The sequence below is a fragment of the Nerophis lumbriciformis genome, linkage group LG09 (assembly GCF_033978685.3).
Source record: "Nerophis lumbriciformis linkage group LG09, RoL_Nlum_v2.1, whole genome shotgun sequence".
In the NCBI taxonomy this organism is placed as follows: Eukaryota; Metazoa; Chordata; class Actinopteri; order Syngnathiformes; family Syngnathidae; genus Nerophis; species Nerophis lumbriciformis.
Window position 1 is genome coordinate 31066469 of NC_084556.2, and position 18113 is coordinate 31084581.

General features: G+C 37.8%; 1 protein-coding gene across 5 annotated transcripts in view; it reads right to left on the bottom strand.

The window, feature by feature from the left end:
- Positions 1 to 18113, bottom strand: part of abr (ABR activator of RhoGEF and GTPase) — a 230510-nt gene that overhangs the window by 7759 nt on the left and 204638 nt on the right. For 4 of the 5 annotated variants that reach the window (XM_061961987.2, XM_061961988.2, XM_061961989.2 and 1 more), the window contains 2 exons: positions 2839 to 2898; positions 2528 to 2637 (listed from right to left, as the gene is read on the bottom strand). In XM_061961987.2, coding sequence (XP_061817971.1) covers positions 2528 to 2637; positions 2839 to 2898 — 170 coding nt within the window. Of the gene's footprint in view, positions 1 to 2527; positions 2638 to 2838; positions 2899 to 15965; positions 16427 to 18113 lie in introns of those variants that run through there. The other variant, XM_061961991.2, reaches the window with a different exon arrangement.

The following is an 18113-nucleotide window of genomic DNA, read 5'->3' on the forward strand; positions in this document are numbered from 1 at the left end:
ATTTAATAACATATTTATGTATTTATTTTCAATTGTAATTTGTTAATGACATATTTAAGTAATTATTTAAAGATTAATAATTTTTTTAAATTATTAAAAAAAAAAAAAAAAATTGGCCCTTGTCAGGTAATCAATCAGATGTTGACAAATAAAATAAATCCCTGATGCGCTGACAAGGGCAAAAAGGGACAAAATTAAATAAATAAATACATCTTTAAATAATTACTTGAATTAAATCGTGAAATAATTAATCATATCATGAAATAATGAAATCAATAATTAAATGATGAAGTAATGTAATTTGACATCAAATAAATGAATGGCATTATGTAGTTGATTATAATTATAATTAATTAATGACACATTTCAATTACTATTTTAGGATTATATCAATCGTGTCCCATTTGGCCCGTGTCAGGTAACCAATCAGATGTTAGAACCCTCCCACTGACTTTGACAGCCAGGTTTGACAGATAGAATAAATTCATGAAGCAAAATGGGACAAAATTAAATAAATACATCTTTAAATGATTACTTAAATGTGTTATTATTTAATTAAATGTTGAAATAATGAAATTATTTTGTGAAATACATATTTAAAGGATGTAATAATGAAATCAATAGTTAATTAAATAAATGATTAAATATTAGATTTATGTATCTATTTCCAATTATTTTTTACTTTGTTGAAAAATTAAAGCTTCCATAGCAAGCCTACTGACATATCAGTAGTAAGGTCGAACTATACAATACTTTGTCGCTACTTTTTTGGTCGACGCATTTAAGGGCCAGTCCCAATACACCTCCTCGTCGTACTTTTAGCCCTGTCCCTAGATTTTGCGTGTTCCCGTGAAGGTAGTGGTGTCTCAAAGACTCTTTAAATGTAGGGGTTGTGGGCATAACGAAGGGTAGGGATATGAATCTAGCCTTTCAGAGTGAGGCATTTCAGATGCTGACTTGCTCAGGTAGGGGGAGATTCCACAATTTCTGCAAAAATTACACTTTAGTTTGTATTGTTAGCCAGCTAGACACGCTGGCTAACGTTAAGCTAAAATACTAAATGATAATACTAAAATACTAATACTATAAATCTTGCGAATGTGAAAATATTAACGCGACATGCCACAAGCGACAACAGTCACAGATGGCGGCTTTTTCTCTGTGTAGTTCTTTGTTTATTTATCAACCGAAGCATAATGAATGACATGCCTCACCAAATGTTTTAATACAGTACTACCACCTTTGCTTCAAACATAAGTAAACATTTAAATAACAAGCATTCAGATCTGCACAAGGAGTTTAAAGAGTGGCAGGTAATATAGTTAACAGCTTCACCTGTGCACATACAGATACATAGATGTACAAACAGCTACTGGCTTGTTGAAAATTATTAGCGGAGTCCAAACCGCCCATGTAACGTAAACTAATGCAAGTGAATTGACTGAATTTCGTAACAAATTCACACTATTTAATTCGTATTTTATCTTTAACAGCGTGTGTTTTACCTGCTACTTGTCTTATCTGTATACTTTTAGCCTTATTGTTTTCAATATTTACTAATGATTGTATTTTGTCTTAAAGCACAGATCAAAATTGGCAACCCTAATTCGATGGTTGCCAAACGCTGTAAAACTGTAAAAGACAAGAAGAAACTTATGCAGCACTGCAGCATTGAGCCGGCGAGGTGTTGTTTGCTGCCGTTTCTGCTACTGCTGCATTGCGTCTCGGCTTGTCAAAGTTATTGTAGATTATAAATCATGCCTCTCATCTGGATAATAGGAGGATTTAGCCATAAATCTCGGAGATGTTCACCTACGACATTCAAATTATACCCGGACATGAAGACAAACACAGTACAACATAAGACAGTGTCTGCAGCAACTGTATTAAACCTTTGTGTAGAATACAATTAATTATTCATGTAAATAGGAAGATATGGACATCCTATTAGTCGTCATCACAGCGAGAGCAGACATTGTACAGTAGGCAATCGTTTTATAATGTTTTTAGTTTGTATTTCTTGTTTAGCACTTAGCAATACTGCTACACGAAAAGCTGGATCTGTTTATCAGAGCTTTTAAAACTTGGAGCTCATCCTCCTTATATTCAGGATCAAATATATACCTGTAAGGTTCTCGAACATCATGTGTCTCAAAGTAGTCAATATTGGCTCCCACAAAGTCTGCTTAATTTGCATTGTTGTTGGTGGGGAAGGGATCTGCGGTTCCTACCGCTACGTCACGCAATCACTTGACTAACTAGCTTATTATCTCTCAAAATGGCTCAAGAATCTCTGAAAGATTGAAACTATTTTTATCATATCTATTTACTCGCACTCTTTAAGTCTTTCTGTGTCATAAATCAGATACATATGCCAATAGCTTCAATATAGAGTCGAGGCAATTTGTTTTTCTACTCTACTGGTACTTTAAACTCTTAGATATGCTTGATGAACCTTGATTTCACAGATGTAATGTAATTTCTTTATTTGGGGTGGTGGGGTTCTGTTTTGAATCAACAGACTTACTTTGTGACCACGTTGATTTTGACTCCAAACACACCACTCTGTTTTTTGGATGGCGTCCTCTTCAAACTCAGGTCCCGACTTGTAAACTTCATGGAGAATTCCACCTTGATCTAAACACAAAAATCCAGCAGTGTCAACAGCAGCACCCGCATATGGGCCCGTATGACCCATTTGTTTTCCTTTAGTGCAGTTAATCTAATATTTGAGGCTTTTAGTCTGATTCTCAACATACTTCCAGAGTTAAAGTTTTTAAGAGACGTATGTGACCTTTAAAAAAATCTACCAAATGTTCGACATTTGTATTATCTTACCCCGTTCATCTCGATGACGTCCATGTGCCAGTTCTTGGATTGCACCGCCTGAGGGTCCAGCTGTAAGACACAACAGAGACACCAAGATAAGAAAAGGGCCCCTGGACAGATAAAAACATTATTACTCGAACGCAGAACTTCCCAGAAAGATTCTTCTTTACATTATCAGATAACTGTCATCATAGAAACATTTCCTTATCTGCAATTGGTGTGTTTTTGTTTTGCTCCACATGAGTCCAGGAATACAGTTCCAAGAAGGATTACTTTCTATTTTTGAGTGCAAAATTAATCTATTGCAATATTTTCTGTGGAGAGTTCACCTTTAATAATCTTTTACATGCTAAAGCTATGTTAGTATCAAGCAATATAGTTTGTCACAATACACATCTTCCACTTCTTTATGATACTGTGTTTCTATATGTAATGTAAAGGGCTGTTTAACTAAATAATTTATTTCAAATCTGTTAACTGGCATTTTAATCTATTCGAAGAAAATGTACAGTGGAACCAGTTTAAGTTGACGACCCTTTAACTGGCGGACTTGCATAAACGGTTGTCGACACAAAGCATAACTATCATGTTGAACTATCCATCCTATCATAACTATTACTGTCTGTGTTTTGTGATAAATGGTGACTTGGCACATTCCATATTTCAACAACACAATTATGTCTGCGTGAGGAAAGAATGCTGTCACTTACATCTCCCACATTTCCCCACATCACCGAAAACATTTTCCAACATCTCATGCATGATGCCTGATAGATAAGAGCATGTTGTAAGAACCGTTGTTTCGCCACAACATCTAACATCTTTTTAACCCTTGTGCAAGCTTAAGATTGACTATATATACCAGAAGAGACCAGCTCATAAAAGTGTCATAAATCAGAAATAAATCAATATTTTCTTTACTTTCAATGCTTGAAATATTTTAACAACTTCAGATCTAACTATTGATATTAAGTTTTTTATTATTATTTTTTTTTAATGTTTTATGGCCTTTTTGTAAAAAATAACTTTTTTTTATACAATGGGAAAATGCCAAATATACACGCATTCCATATTTCAACAACACAATTATGTCAGCGTGAGGAAAGAATGCTGTCACTTACATTTCCCCACATCACTGAAAACATTTTCCAACATCTCATGCATGATGCCTGATAGATAAGAGCATGTTGTAAGAACCGTTGTTTCGCCACAACATCTAATGTCTTTTTAAGCCTTGTGCAAGCTTAAGATTGACTATATATACCAAAAGAGACCAGCTCATAAAAGTGTCATAAGTCAGAAATAAATCAATATTTTCTTTACTTTCAATGCTTGAAATATTTTAACAACTTCAGATCAAACTATTGATATTAAGTTTTTTATAATTTTTTAAAAATGTTTTATGGCCTTTTTGTAAAAAATTACTTTTTTTATATATATAATGGGAAAATGCCAAATATGCAATATTTCTAAAAATAAGTTGCAAGGTGCAATATTTGAGTTTGGGCAATTACAGCCTTGAATAGGTCAATAATACATGACAACATTGAAAATATTATTTTTACAGAGCTGAGCTAGAATAGGAGAGAAATCCGGCAGAACTTTGGTGAGTTTATTGAGTTCACACAAGTCTTTTATGTCTGCCATGTCATATGTAACTGCCCAAGATCATTTTCATTGCATTTCAGTGCTTTAATTGAACTCACTTGCTCTCATCAGAGCTCTGACAATTATGTGCATGGTTTTCTGGTGCCATGTGAGGGTTAAGTGGCACAATTACACCAAAACAGTATTTACTTGTTTCTCAATCAACAACAATAAGATGTATTGGGTTTTCATGGAAAAAGCAGGGTAATATACCAGGATTACTTACTGTTAAAAATAGCAGTTATAATGGGAGTCATCCATCCATCCATTTTCTACTGCTTATTCCCTTTTGGGGTCGCGGGGGGCGCTGGAGCCTATCTCAGCTACAATCGAGTGTGTATACTTTCTTTATCTTATTCTAACAATGTTTAAATCAAACATGATGAGATTAAGGTGTTTAAATGGGTTGTAGGATGCTTCTTTAGAGCCAAACCATTTGAGAAATCGAACTAATTTAGTGCATGGAAATGTAGTCATTGACTCGTAAAAATGACAATTGACTGTGTTTTCACTCATTCCTTTTAGCATTAAATACCGTTTTCTCACCAAGGCTTGAGATGAGGTACAAATAATCACTGCAATTCTGACTTTACACAGCGACAGACAGGAGGTGCTTCTTAGAAAATAGAATCATAAACAGCGTATTTTTCCCTCCGGTTGGATCGCCAAAAGCCTGATTAAAAATGAATGCTCTCCAGTCGAGTTCTTAAAACAAAGTGGATCCTTTGGAAGGCAGCGTTTACACTCAGTGACCGCAAGCCAAACACATGATTCTTATTAGTTTACTTGACTTCTAGGTTTGCAGCTAACATTAGGGAGTAAATATGTATACTGGAAACTCTAAAACGGACCCTGCAACTGCGGATGGGAAAAACGTCACTTACAAGTCCTGTCTTTTTACACTTGTGAGATTAGTAAGAATTTAAAAGATGTTTATACATCTCAATATGACATTTAATCCCCAAAATTCCATGACATCTGAACATGTTTTTGTTTTTTTTAAACAAATGCACGGAAAGGAATGTGAAACACACAACTGTGGTAAATAAGCCAAATAGTAAACAAGAAAAGAAGAACATCAACCTTATTTGGAACATCAAAATGATCCAACACTTCAGGATTTTTCCTTTTTCTTAGTTCCATTTAGATCGATGATGGAGACGAAAACAGTCGGATAATACTTTTATGAGCACATAAAATACTTCACAAGTTCAAATACATAACAATAAAGCTTGTGTTTTCTTTAAATATATAACCCACAGCTACTAAGGCTGCAGATAAGGATCTCATTATTCAATTGACAATAATCTATTTATGGGGCCGTGAGAGGTAGAATGTGGTTGAAAAGATGACGAAACAGAAAGTAGAGAAAGTAGAAATCCCATGAAATGTCTATATTTAATACTTTTAACACTGCAACAGGGATTCTCAAACTGTGGCACATGTACCACTCATGTTATGTGGGCTCCATCTAGTGTGGGGGTCGGCAACCCGTGGCTCTTTAGCGCGACCCTAGTGGCTCCCTGAAGCTTTTACAAAAATTTATGAAAATGGAAAAAAAGAGAAAAAATATACTTTTGTTTTCATAAAGTATCTGTAGGAGGACACACATGACACATTTGTAATTGTTAAAAATCCCACTGTTTATATTAAACATGCTTCACTCATGAGAGTATTTGGCGTGCGCCGTTTTTTCGGAGTAATTTCACCATAGTTTGTTTCCCTGACGCTACCACAGAAAGACATGTTTTATGCCACTCCTTTTTATGTCTCATTTTGTCCACCAAACATTTTATGCTGTGCATGAATGCACAAAGGTGAGCTTTGGTGATGTTATTGACTTGCATGGAGTGCTAACAGTGACGTGCGGTGAGGTTGATGGCTGGTGAGGCACTGACTTCATCACAATCAGATTTACAAACATATGAACCCTAAAGAGTATCTTATTCACCATTTGATTGGCAGCAGTTAACGGGTTATGTTTAAAAGCTCATACCAGCATTCTTCCCTGCTTGGCACTCAGCATCAAGGGTTGGAATTGGGGGTTAAATCACCAAAAATGATTCCCGGATGCGGCGCCGCTGCTGCCCACTGCTCCCCTCACCTCCCAGGGGGTGAACAAGGGGATGGGTCAAATGCAGAGGACAAATTTCACCACACCTAGTGTGTGTGTGACAATCATTGGTACTTTAACTTAACTTTAACTTTACACATACAAACTGTAGCACACAAAAAAGCACATTTAATAAAAAAACGTTATTATGGTCTTACCTTTACTTATAAATGCGCCGCTGTTGTGCTGGATTAATGAACCCCCTGACGGGAGTGTTATCAACTAAAGCCCTCACTTCAACTTTCCACGTGCAAGATTGAATCTATTTAAAAAAGTGTAACCGAGGGTTTATAAATGTCGCCTATACTGTATGAAACTACAAAATAACAAACACGGAGGCTCCAGTTTACACGAGGACCACTTTATTTACGTTCTTTCAAAAACTTCCGCTCCACTCCAACGTGTCAAAATTCCGCTCTTAGCGCCTTCAAAATAAGAGCTCAAGGCATATAATGTATAACAGCGCATAACAGGAACTTAACATCACAAAGAGGAAAGCCCATAAAAATAGGTTACAAAAGTTACTTAATAAGAAGCCAAAAAGTGCAAAAACAATAATGTTCGTGTTGGAGGAGTTGTGAATTAGGTACACCTGCAGTCTGCAGGTGTACCTAATGTTGTGGCCCTGCAGTCATTCACAACTCCTCCAACACGAACATTATTGTTTTTGCACTTTTTGGCTTCTTATGAAATAACTTTTTTAAATAGATTCAATCTTGCACGTGGAAAGTTTAAGTGGGGGCTTTAGTTGATATAACACTACCGTCAGGGGTTGCCGTGCATTCTACGGCGGGGGTGCAGGAGGCGAGCCTCAGCCAGTGCGTCTTTTGCAGCCGTTTTATGATCGCTCAGCACAAGAAATACGTTACACACATACAGTTGTTGACAAAATACACTGTACATTATATACCTCAGCTAACTAAACTATGGAAATGTATAATATAGTTCATATAGCAATACAGTCTCACTGCACAGCAGACCAGCAGTTAGCCGAGTCCGTCCATGTTGAGGCACTGAGTGACGTGCCTCGACTGGCTGCTGTTCACCGCACCGTCTCTTCTCAGTATTTGAACGGCAAATGTGAAAATTCAGCGATTTTGAATAAAAATAATCTAAAACTGGTGAAGTTAAATGGAAAATAACTTTATAGTATAATCACTGGATACATTTAACAATTTAATATATATTTTTTTCTTTTTACATTTTTTTCTTTCCATGATGGCAGGTGAGGCCCCGCCTCACCTGCCTCTAGTGACTACACGTCACTGAGTGCTAATCAGGCATATATGGTCAGTGCATGACTGCAAGCTAATCGATGCTAAAATGCTATTTAGGCTAGCTGTGTGTACATATTGCATCCTTATGCCTCGTTTGTAGGTATATTTGAGCTCATTTAGTTTCCTTTACTTATGTCCTCTGTGTATTTAATTTACATTTGCATGTCTCGTGACACATTATCTGTATGTAATATTGCCTGCATTTCTGATAGTTGTGTGCCGTTATAAACCACAGCAAACGTTACCCAGCTTGCAAAGATTGTGATAAATCCATTACAAGAAGACAGCCTGCCATTCCTTTAACTTGGACACACACATCTATACCTTTAGCCATTCTAAGCTAGCAACTTCCAGGAAATATCTCACCCTCTGAGAAGCCTCCATTTTACTAATGTTTTCTAATGTTGAAAAATGTGTAAAATAAATTATTACATTTCAACATTTCTGTGAACGAAGATTAGCGTCAGTCTGCGACACATAGTCATTTGGATAGTATATGCTAATATAGCCACATCAGATGTTGCCTTCATTATAACACTTATATAAGAATTTTAATTATTTGCGGCTCCAGACAGAATTTAATTTTTTTATTTTTGGTCCAATTTGGCTCTTTCAGCATTTTGGGTTGCAGACCCCTGATCTAGTGTTAGGTCAAAAAAAAAAACCCAACAACAAACAAACAAGAAAAAAAAAACGTAATTAAAGGACAGTGTTTCATTTTTTTTGTATTCAAACAGTGTTACTGTTCAAACTGTGTGTAATGTTACAATGGTCAAAATATTAAGTATACTTGTTAAATAAAACCTTTGCCTTGTTTTTAATGAATACTTAGCCCTACTATGCTACTGTATTTTAATGCTGTTCATTATAGTGGTACTTGGTGAGCAAAGTTTTTTCTGATGTGGTACTTGGTGAAACATTTTTGAGAACCACTGCCCTACAATATACCTCTCACAACTGTTAAACACACTTTAGTCTGTTAGCCCTCGGTTAGATTTATAGCTGCAACAGTATTTTCCTTCTGCAGGTAATGCCATCAAACCCCTAATATGAAGTAGTGCGTATATTAATGCGAATAGGTGGAAATCTACTGTACATACAATACAGTTAGCGGGCGGGCTTGAGAAGAACAAGCGGTAGAAATGGATGGATGGATGGGCTATTGACAGTTTAACAATATCAACACACTATTTAAACAAGTTTCTTGTTCTCTTTTATCAAATACAATAGTTTGAGCAAAACAACGTCAATAGCACACAGTAACTAAACAAAACCAAAAACGACTCATTCAAACCCCTTTGATTTTTACCCTCAAAGTCCTCTTGTGGTCCAAGGCAGGGAATTATTCCCTGAGTTGGCAACAAAATCAACAAAAATGATTTTGAGAAAATACAGATATCGATCTAATCACTCTAGTATCAATCATATACTGATACTATTACCCTTGGTGTGTACGCCACCAATTTATGGATGGATCCTTCCTCCTCTTACGTGCCATGTACTGACTGTGCAATGCTGACACACTAACAGTTACTGTTTTATTATCCTCTCTATAGCTCTTATTAATCTACTTGTTAATTTCCTGTTCACACCCGATTACTTTCTGTTGTAAAGTGGTTCCATCTACACTTAAAATTTACTAAGCACTTATTTCTTGGTTTTGTTTCCAGATACAGTAGTTAAGCGGCTTGCTTTGCTATGAGCATGCATGTCCTCCAGTGACATACTTAAGATACTAAGAAATGCTGTTTATTTTCCACAATGGTGTTATTATTAATTTAGGGGAGCGGCTTCACACTGTGTATGGAGATACATAATTAGCTGCTAGCCTTTCAGTCGACCGACTAAAAATAAATGCAGTATTAGCGTTTGTGATCAGCATTGAAAGGCATAAATCGGCAATGGCAATCACATAGTTTTTTATAAAAATGGGCCGATACTGGTTGGCACATTCCTAATCAAAATGCAATAGTCTTGCCGTGATATATTAATTCTCTGTTTTGTAACATTGTTGTAAGTATTCATTAGCTTAAGAGAGTTTATGATAAGTATTTTAATTAGATATTCGGCTCAAACTGCACAAATAGCCTAAAATACTCTCACATAAACCAATGGGAATGTTATTCCAGATGTGACACATCCTGCTCTGCCTCCTCTCAAAGGGTAGGCAACAGAACTATTTATAGGCCAGTGGACCACATCAGCATGTATATAAAGTACCGTTTGTGCAGCAATAAGCAGCTGATGTCAGACCGGCCATGTGAGCTCTTATAACTTGGTTACCATGGTGCCATTTTTACACACATGGTCGGCTAGGGCCAATCGTTGAGAACTTTGAGGCGGCCGAGGTTTATGATTTGTGGATCATGACTAGTACCTCTGCAGGCACAAAGGGATTCACACAGTAATTACAGGCACAAACTGTACTATGGTACACTTACGTAACAAACCCTGCAGTCTGGGCTCGTAAGAGTGCACGATAATAGCGGTTATTCTGCAAACTCTTATGGCTCAAATTTAAATCCACTAATAAATGCTGCAGTAATAAACTCATCTGCCAAACCAATTACTTTACGTACTTCCTTACTGTATGCAAATGTTTTTACTGAACAGCCTTTGGTCTGATGACAAAGACACTAAGTGAACCGCACCAAGTATATTTTTTTACATTTTCCATCTAAGCCAGCATACTGAACCGCAAGTGTGAATGCAGCCTAATTAAAAGTGTAAGGATAACATCAAGGTGTGTTTAATACTTTTTGTGCTCAGTGTTTAAATATTTAGCAGCTTCAGTAGACACTCTTGAATTCAGCTCTACAGATGCCAGCTCTGCTGTGCAGGAAGTAGTAATGACCTCGACATCAAGTTATACAAGTACAATCACGGTTAAACTGCGATCTACTTAGGTGGAGGCCAGTTTTGGTGAAATACATTCATTAATTTTCATGACCGACAAAGTCTTGTTCCCCTTGCAATTTGTTCATAATGAACTAAAATGTGATTCTATCAGCTGCCATTCAATACATAATTAAGACAACATGCTGAAGATGCAAACACAGATTAGCTACTTGCAGAAAAACCACACAATGTGGGATTGCTTTTGGCACAGTAACAACATTATTATTAACATTTGTAAGCTGGAGAGCCCGGTTCGATCAGGGCTGCATTCTCTTCCTCTGATGAGTCTTCAAGACTGCCTTGGATTGTGTGTGCAAGTCAGCAATGTTTTTATGCTTAGCGAACTGGCAGGAACATTGTGTGACCTGACTGCTCAAGCATAACATCATGCGCCATTTGTAAGATGTTAGGTAATACTAAGGTTAAGTTTTCTCGGTGGAGTTGACAAAATGACGGAGGAGGTATTACGTGCCGGTTGCACTTTGCATTCAGTTGATTCAATGTTCCCAAACATTTATGGCGTGTTAGTGACAGGTCATGTCTTATTTTGAGTTTGTTGGCGTATTCTATATTTAGTGTTTAGTTCCTGTCTTGTGCTCTTATTTTCTAGTTTCCACTTCCTGTGTTCTTTATACAGCAGCTTTACATTGGGGCCAACACACCTGTTTTCATTTGTAATCATGTCCATTTAAGTTGAGCCCATATGCTTCTAGTTTTGTTTGAGACATTGTATACCCTGTGGACGCTTCTTGTGCTACACGTCTCGTAAGTCTTTGCTGCTCTCTCGCATTCCGTTTATGTGATTTTTGTAACCTGTTTACCTCTGTATGTGCTTAGTTTCCCCTACGCTTCTGGAGCACTTCCCAGAGGCTCTCGTCTTTTGTTTTGTTGTCGTCGATTACCGGTAAATACGTTTTACCTGCAAGCTGCCTCCTTAACCTTCTGTGTATGGGGTTATTGCCAATTATTGCCGACATGCCAGAGAGTTACAAAAATGCTCGATATTCTTCATTGTTGTCTATATTGTCCCAGTTGTGTACTGTTTCTACCTGTTCCAGAGCAAGCTAAAATAAATTGTACCACTAAGTGGGAAGGTTGTAGATTGACCTGCCCCATGACCTCCTGAATCTTATTATACAACCCTAGGTTATAGATTACGTACATACGTTTACTGAAGTGACAAGAGCATTATACTCCATATGCTAGCTATATAAGAGTCCATTAGGTGGATGGATTGTATTGAGGTCTTGAAACCCTAATATCTCATCAGCCCTAATCAAAGTACTCTAATGTATTTGACCTAAAACGCAGTAGGGACAGGAAGTGTGATGACTGCAGATGAAAATGGTGGAATTTACCAATAGTTGCCTTCCCTGGCTAAGCTGCACGAACAAACCTATTGTTCTCAACGTTAAGCTGGCTGAAATGGCACTAAAAAAAGGTCATCAGGCAAAGAACATGATGTCTAACAGACGGTTTAAACCCACTGCATTAACAAAGTAAGAATTGTTTGTTTCTCCATACCTTATGTAACCTCAGTGTGGTGCTTTAGACTGAAGGAGTAAGGGAGAGTCCACTGTGTGTTTTCTAGTATTTAAAGGTTTTGTGCTTTTCCAATAAAAAATATTTCTATGAGCTGTTTTCAAAAGAAAACAGTTATACTTAAGACAGCAATAGTGGCATTACTCACACAGTGGCTATAATATTAGGTTCAAAAGCACAACCAACGTTATAAAGTTTTCGGACTATAAGTCGCAGTTTTTTTCATAGTTTGGCCGGGCTCCAGTGCGACTTTTATATGTTTTTTTCCTTCTTTATTATGCATTTTCGGCAGGTGCGACTTATACTCCAAAAAATATGGTACAGCTCAGTTGAGATTGATGCTCAGAGGTATTAATTTAACAGTTGTCGAACTCAGGGCTTTTTCTGGCCCTAAAACAAGATTGGCTCTTCGAAGTTTGTGACATTTAAAACAGACTATGTGGGTGTCATTTCGTTTAGAGGCATTTATTAAAAAATGATGAACTTTCTAAATATGTTAACATATTTAGAAAGTCGTAAACAGGTTTTTTATGCTCCATTTATAAAAAATATACAATTTATAATCAATAATTGCTGCTTTGTGGAAATGTTTAACTTTGTTAAAATGAGTAGACTGAAGTAATAAGGAAGAACAAGTAACAGAAAACGACCAAAACAGTGACTGTTCAATGTATAAGTCTAGATAGGGCTCTAAAAATTAATGGGTAATGTAATAAACTAGAACTGACGACTGCTGAGTAGGAAGTAACATTAAATTCCTATTTTGCTATAACTTAATCTGTCTAGAAAAGTGCTATATAAAATCTAATCCAATATCCTTATTATTACTGGATTTGTCATTATCAGAGCAATTTAAAAAGCAGCAGCAGCTCGTCATGCTCGTTTCAAAGAGAGAAGGTACTACGTGTATACCTGTTAAACAGCCATCACCGTCATACCTAGGCCGAAATGTGGGATTGTGGTGGAAAGAAAGGGAGAATTGTTGCAAGAGCTGATAGGATCACAAGGGAACTGAACTCGAAAAAAAAGTGTACTTGTTGAAAAGTGCCTTTCAAAAGCCTCTTTGAATGGGACTTCACATGCAGCTTGTTCACAGTGGTAGTGAAGCAGACACACTTGGACCGTGATGAAACACACAAATGCAACCTTCCTAATGTCGTCTGCGAACATCTAGATGAAGGGAGGAGTGTGTGGCACTGAAGAATCAATGCAACACCAGTGGGTCAGTGCCCTTTTTATCTTACTAAGTAGTACAGCATTCCTCATACCTCTCTTGAATACTGGAGAGCATAGGCTGGTTGTCTTGAAATGGTTATTGTAGATATTAACCCACCATTTGAAGGAAACTATCAAAACAGAGTTTGTTTAGAGGAGCGGTTCTCAGACTTTTTCACCAAGTACCACCTCAGAAAACACTTAGCTCTCCAAGTACCACCATAATGACCAACATTAAAATACAGGAGTGTAGTAGGCCTAAATATTCATTGAAAAGAAGGCATTGATACATTTTGGCCACTGTAACATTACACACAGTTTGAACAGTGAAACTGTGTTTGAATATTTAATTAAGTGATTTTTTTGGCATACTACTAGATGCAGCTCTTGAACCACTCACTACTGGTTTAGAGTATTTAGGGGTGTCCAAGCTTTTTCCAATACCGGTACTCAACGGTACCAATTTTCAGTTCTTCTGTGTGTGTGTATGTGTTAATAAAGGTTAATTTGATTGCTAAAAAAAAAAATCGTATTTTTTGATTCAAGATTTAAAAATAAGCTGGTAATGATAACAGTGCGATCTGGTTGTTATATTTTGTTTTCTTGCACTTCTGAGTTTCATTTGCAAGTATTATATTGTAGACTTTGCATGAGGTTGTAATTCTAAGACGTTATATGGCAGTAGCGTGTAGGATACAGTGTGTTGCCTAGTCAGGAAGTAGTCTTTGCCATTAAGCAGAATCCAGTCTTCTGTTGCACCCTAAAAAGTATTTGTACTGTACGTATTGTACTTATTATACACCAGCTGTTTGATTGTAATGTACATCTTAGTTGTAGTATTCATTATCAAATTTAGAGGTGTTAAAAGCACCATGTAAAATCGCTAATGCTTTTCAGTAGCATGTCAATGGCAAATCCAATGTATATCAGCATTGTGCCGGCAAATTTTGAAAAATTAAGCTTTATTAGACTTAGACTTAGACAAATTTTAATGATCCACAATGGAAATTGTTCCACACAGTAGCTCAGTTACAAAGGATGGAAAGTGTAAGGATGGAAAGGACAAAATTGTTGTACGTTCGAGTATTTTCTCTCAGGCATATTTTCTTTGTTGACATTGGAAACTTTTGACATTACCTACAGGCATTCCAACTAAATGCTGCTTAAGCACTTGTTTCCTCGCCAATTGTTTGCAACTACACGTGACATTACGTGGAACAAAATAATCGAAAGGTATTAAAATATGGCACCGTTTGATTTTACGTGAATCGATAACCCATAGTACCGGGTCAGTTGGTGCTTATGAGAGTACCGAATTAGGCGGCCACCCCTACCGGGACTAGCCCAAGGGACGAACATTGGACACGCCTGTTGTACATTTCAACGTAAGGACAATAATGGTAAATATGTCTAACAGAGTAAATCCAGCTTTAATTACCACTAATTTAAGTAAGATCATTCTAAAGTTTAATTAGCACGGCATGAGCTCATGCAAGAAAATACTAATACCCCAAGAAAACAAAACACTAATTAACAACAAGGACACACTCTGACCGAAGTCTACCCTTGGGATGTACATGCAAATGAATGCAAATGTTCACTTGTGACAATTACAGAAGAGAAAAATGTGAAATGCCAAAGGGGCATTGGATTAGTGAAAAAGATTGCAGTACTTAAACTGAACTCAGGGGGGCAATAAACTGCAGGGAGTTAAATAAATGATAAATGATAAATGGGTTATACTTGTATAGCGCTGTTCTACCTTCAAGGTACTCAAAGCGCTTTGACAGTATTTCCACATTCACACATTCACACAAAATACCACATATTGTACCTCAACAAGAGTAATGTTATTTCACAGTTTTACTGATTTTTAGAGTGATAATGTAATTTGAACTCACATTTTTTTCTCTAGAGACTCGAAGCGCTTTACCCATTATCTGCATCTTTAAGCTACATTTAAACCAGTGTGGGTGACACTGGCATCCCGTGGGTAAAGTGTCTTGCCCAAGGACACAAAGGCGGTGACTGATGACAGAAATGGGAATCAAACCTGGAACCCTCAAGTTGCTGTACCGCCCGAACCACACCTCCCCCGGTATATGTGCCATTTAACAAACACAAAGTTAAATGGCACATGCATACAATTAGTTTGCATATTTTTTAAATTGATTTTAAGACGATATACCAGACTTAACAAATTAATTGAAAGTTCTAATGAAAAGGCAATGACTGAAACCAATCCACACTGAATCAATAGACCATATGATAAGAACAATAGTCCATTATGTGCTGAATGACATGCAGAGTATAAATAAGGCAGACAGATGGAAGTGACAAAGTGATGAATAGAAAAAAGAGATAAAGGCAACAGTGTGTGTGTGTGCGTGTGTGTGTGTGCGTGTGTGCATGCGCATGCGTCTGTGCGTGTGTCAGAAGGAAACCTTTTGTCTGAGCAGCTTGCTACGGACGCGACCCCATAGCTTGGCCCCGGTGTTGGTGTGTCTCTTGAGCACAGGAGTCTGTGGCTGGCCGGACAGATTGTGCTGATTCTGCTCCAAGCAGCATTGCTGCTCCAGATGCTCACATACCGAGTTCAAGTTTACATCCGACACAACGACCTCCGTCATCCCAAAGCCTCAGGTTCCCTCTGCTACAAAATGCAGGTGGAAGAAGTGGGACTATAGGACGGGATCGAAAAACAAAAAAGTCTCCGGGTAGAGTCTGTTAGATTTCGGCTTCAATAATGCTAAAAAGAAAAATGGCAGGAAGACGAGATGTCGCCATGGTTTCTAATAATCTTGCAATTCCACGTAGAAGCTTGAGAGACAGTCAGCTGCCAACATCTCCTCGCTGTGTGCAGTTGGACTACCACGACAGCGAGGGGAGGAGGAGGAGGAAAGAGAGACGACAAGAGAGAGAGTGTGAATGAGCTCCGCCACTCATGCGGCCTTGCTTGTCCAGATGTTGGTGGACACACCTCCAAAAGAGAGGGAGTGAACCCTCGGTGTACGAGAGTGACAGTTTAGTGTTGTTGTGGAGCCATTTGACCTCTTGTCAACCTTTCCCAGCGTTGGTCACCACAGCCAGGAAGTCAGCAGAATAAAGAACGCTGGATGAAAAGTTGGCTAAATGGCAATGATTCTTATATACAGCAGGGGTATTGTCTTGTAGATAACTGCAGAAACCATAAAAAATATGACGCTATCTTCCTCTTACTATTACTGAGCCTTTTGTTACAGATGACAACCTCACAACGCTTGTGCAGTCACTCACTATGTATGTGTGAGTGGGCTTTAACCCTTTTACGGTAGGGTACGCCTGTCTGATGATATTGAAAAGTCATCCAAAGACAGCCGCACACACAACGCACGCACACAGCACAAGCACACGCACAGATACACACGCTCACAAGCACACACACAGACACACACGCTCACATCCTACGAAACACCATCTCTATTCAGAAAAGGCACTCTGCTCTTAAAAAGGAGTCTTCCCTGCATATAAATGGATCAATGGGGGGTTGCGTAGGACATGCCTGCAAACTCCATCTTCATCCACTGTGTCCAATTACATTTTTACTAGCGGGGCAAAGTATTCCACCCGGGAAAAGACAGCAAGCTACGTTTACAAAGTCTTTCTCCTAGGCTGAACAGTAGTAATGAGCCAGAGTTTGCTGGTAGACATGGTCGTATACATTGGAACTGTTAAAGCTCAATGTCCCTTAAGTCTTACAGTTAGTGATGGGTAAAAGATGCCTCAGTGAGTGTGTGGCACACTCACTAGCTGTATTAACAGTGCATTGATACTTTGTTGGTGTTTCATAATGGTCATTTGCCATTTGCTGGATTAAAAAAGTCACTACATCTGACCTGCAAATAACGTCATTTCATGTTGCCAATCAGCCTATCCCCATGTGCATGTCTTTGGAGGTGGGAGGAAACCGAAGTACCCAGGGAGAACATGCAAACTCCACACAGAAAGACCACGAGCCCAGGAATCGAACCCAGGACCTTCTTATTATGAGGCACAAGCATTACCAACTGCCCCTGTTTGACCCATCATTATTTAGAATTTTAAATCCTACTAGAATTATGCAACTAGTAGACCACAACATATTTTGTTGTGTGATTCGGTGTTCATCGAAAATTGTTGCCAAATTTTTACCCCGTTTTTTTTTGTATACCATCTTGATTATTGTATGACGAAACAGTGTGCATAACAAACTTGTGCGTTTGCCCACAGAATTGTGTGCAAACAAAGAATCCTACGCATAGGTGACTCAGTTTATATGCTAGTGTAAAATAACCCACCATGGGTCCAAAGAAAGTTGCTAGTGACAGCACTGTGATAAAGAAGGTGAAAAAGACTATCACATTCAGGAAAGAACTCAGAGAGTAACTCTCTTTCCGGGATGTTAAATGCACATTTATCCATTTCATTCATCACCACTAACCACGTTAAACCCAGATTCCGATCTAACAAAGGTCTTAACTCATTCTCTTTCTATGCCACATCAATGTGGAATGCACTCCCAACAGGTATAAAAGAAAGGGCATCTCTATCCTCCTTCAAAACCGCAATAAAAG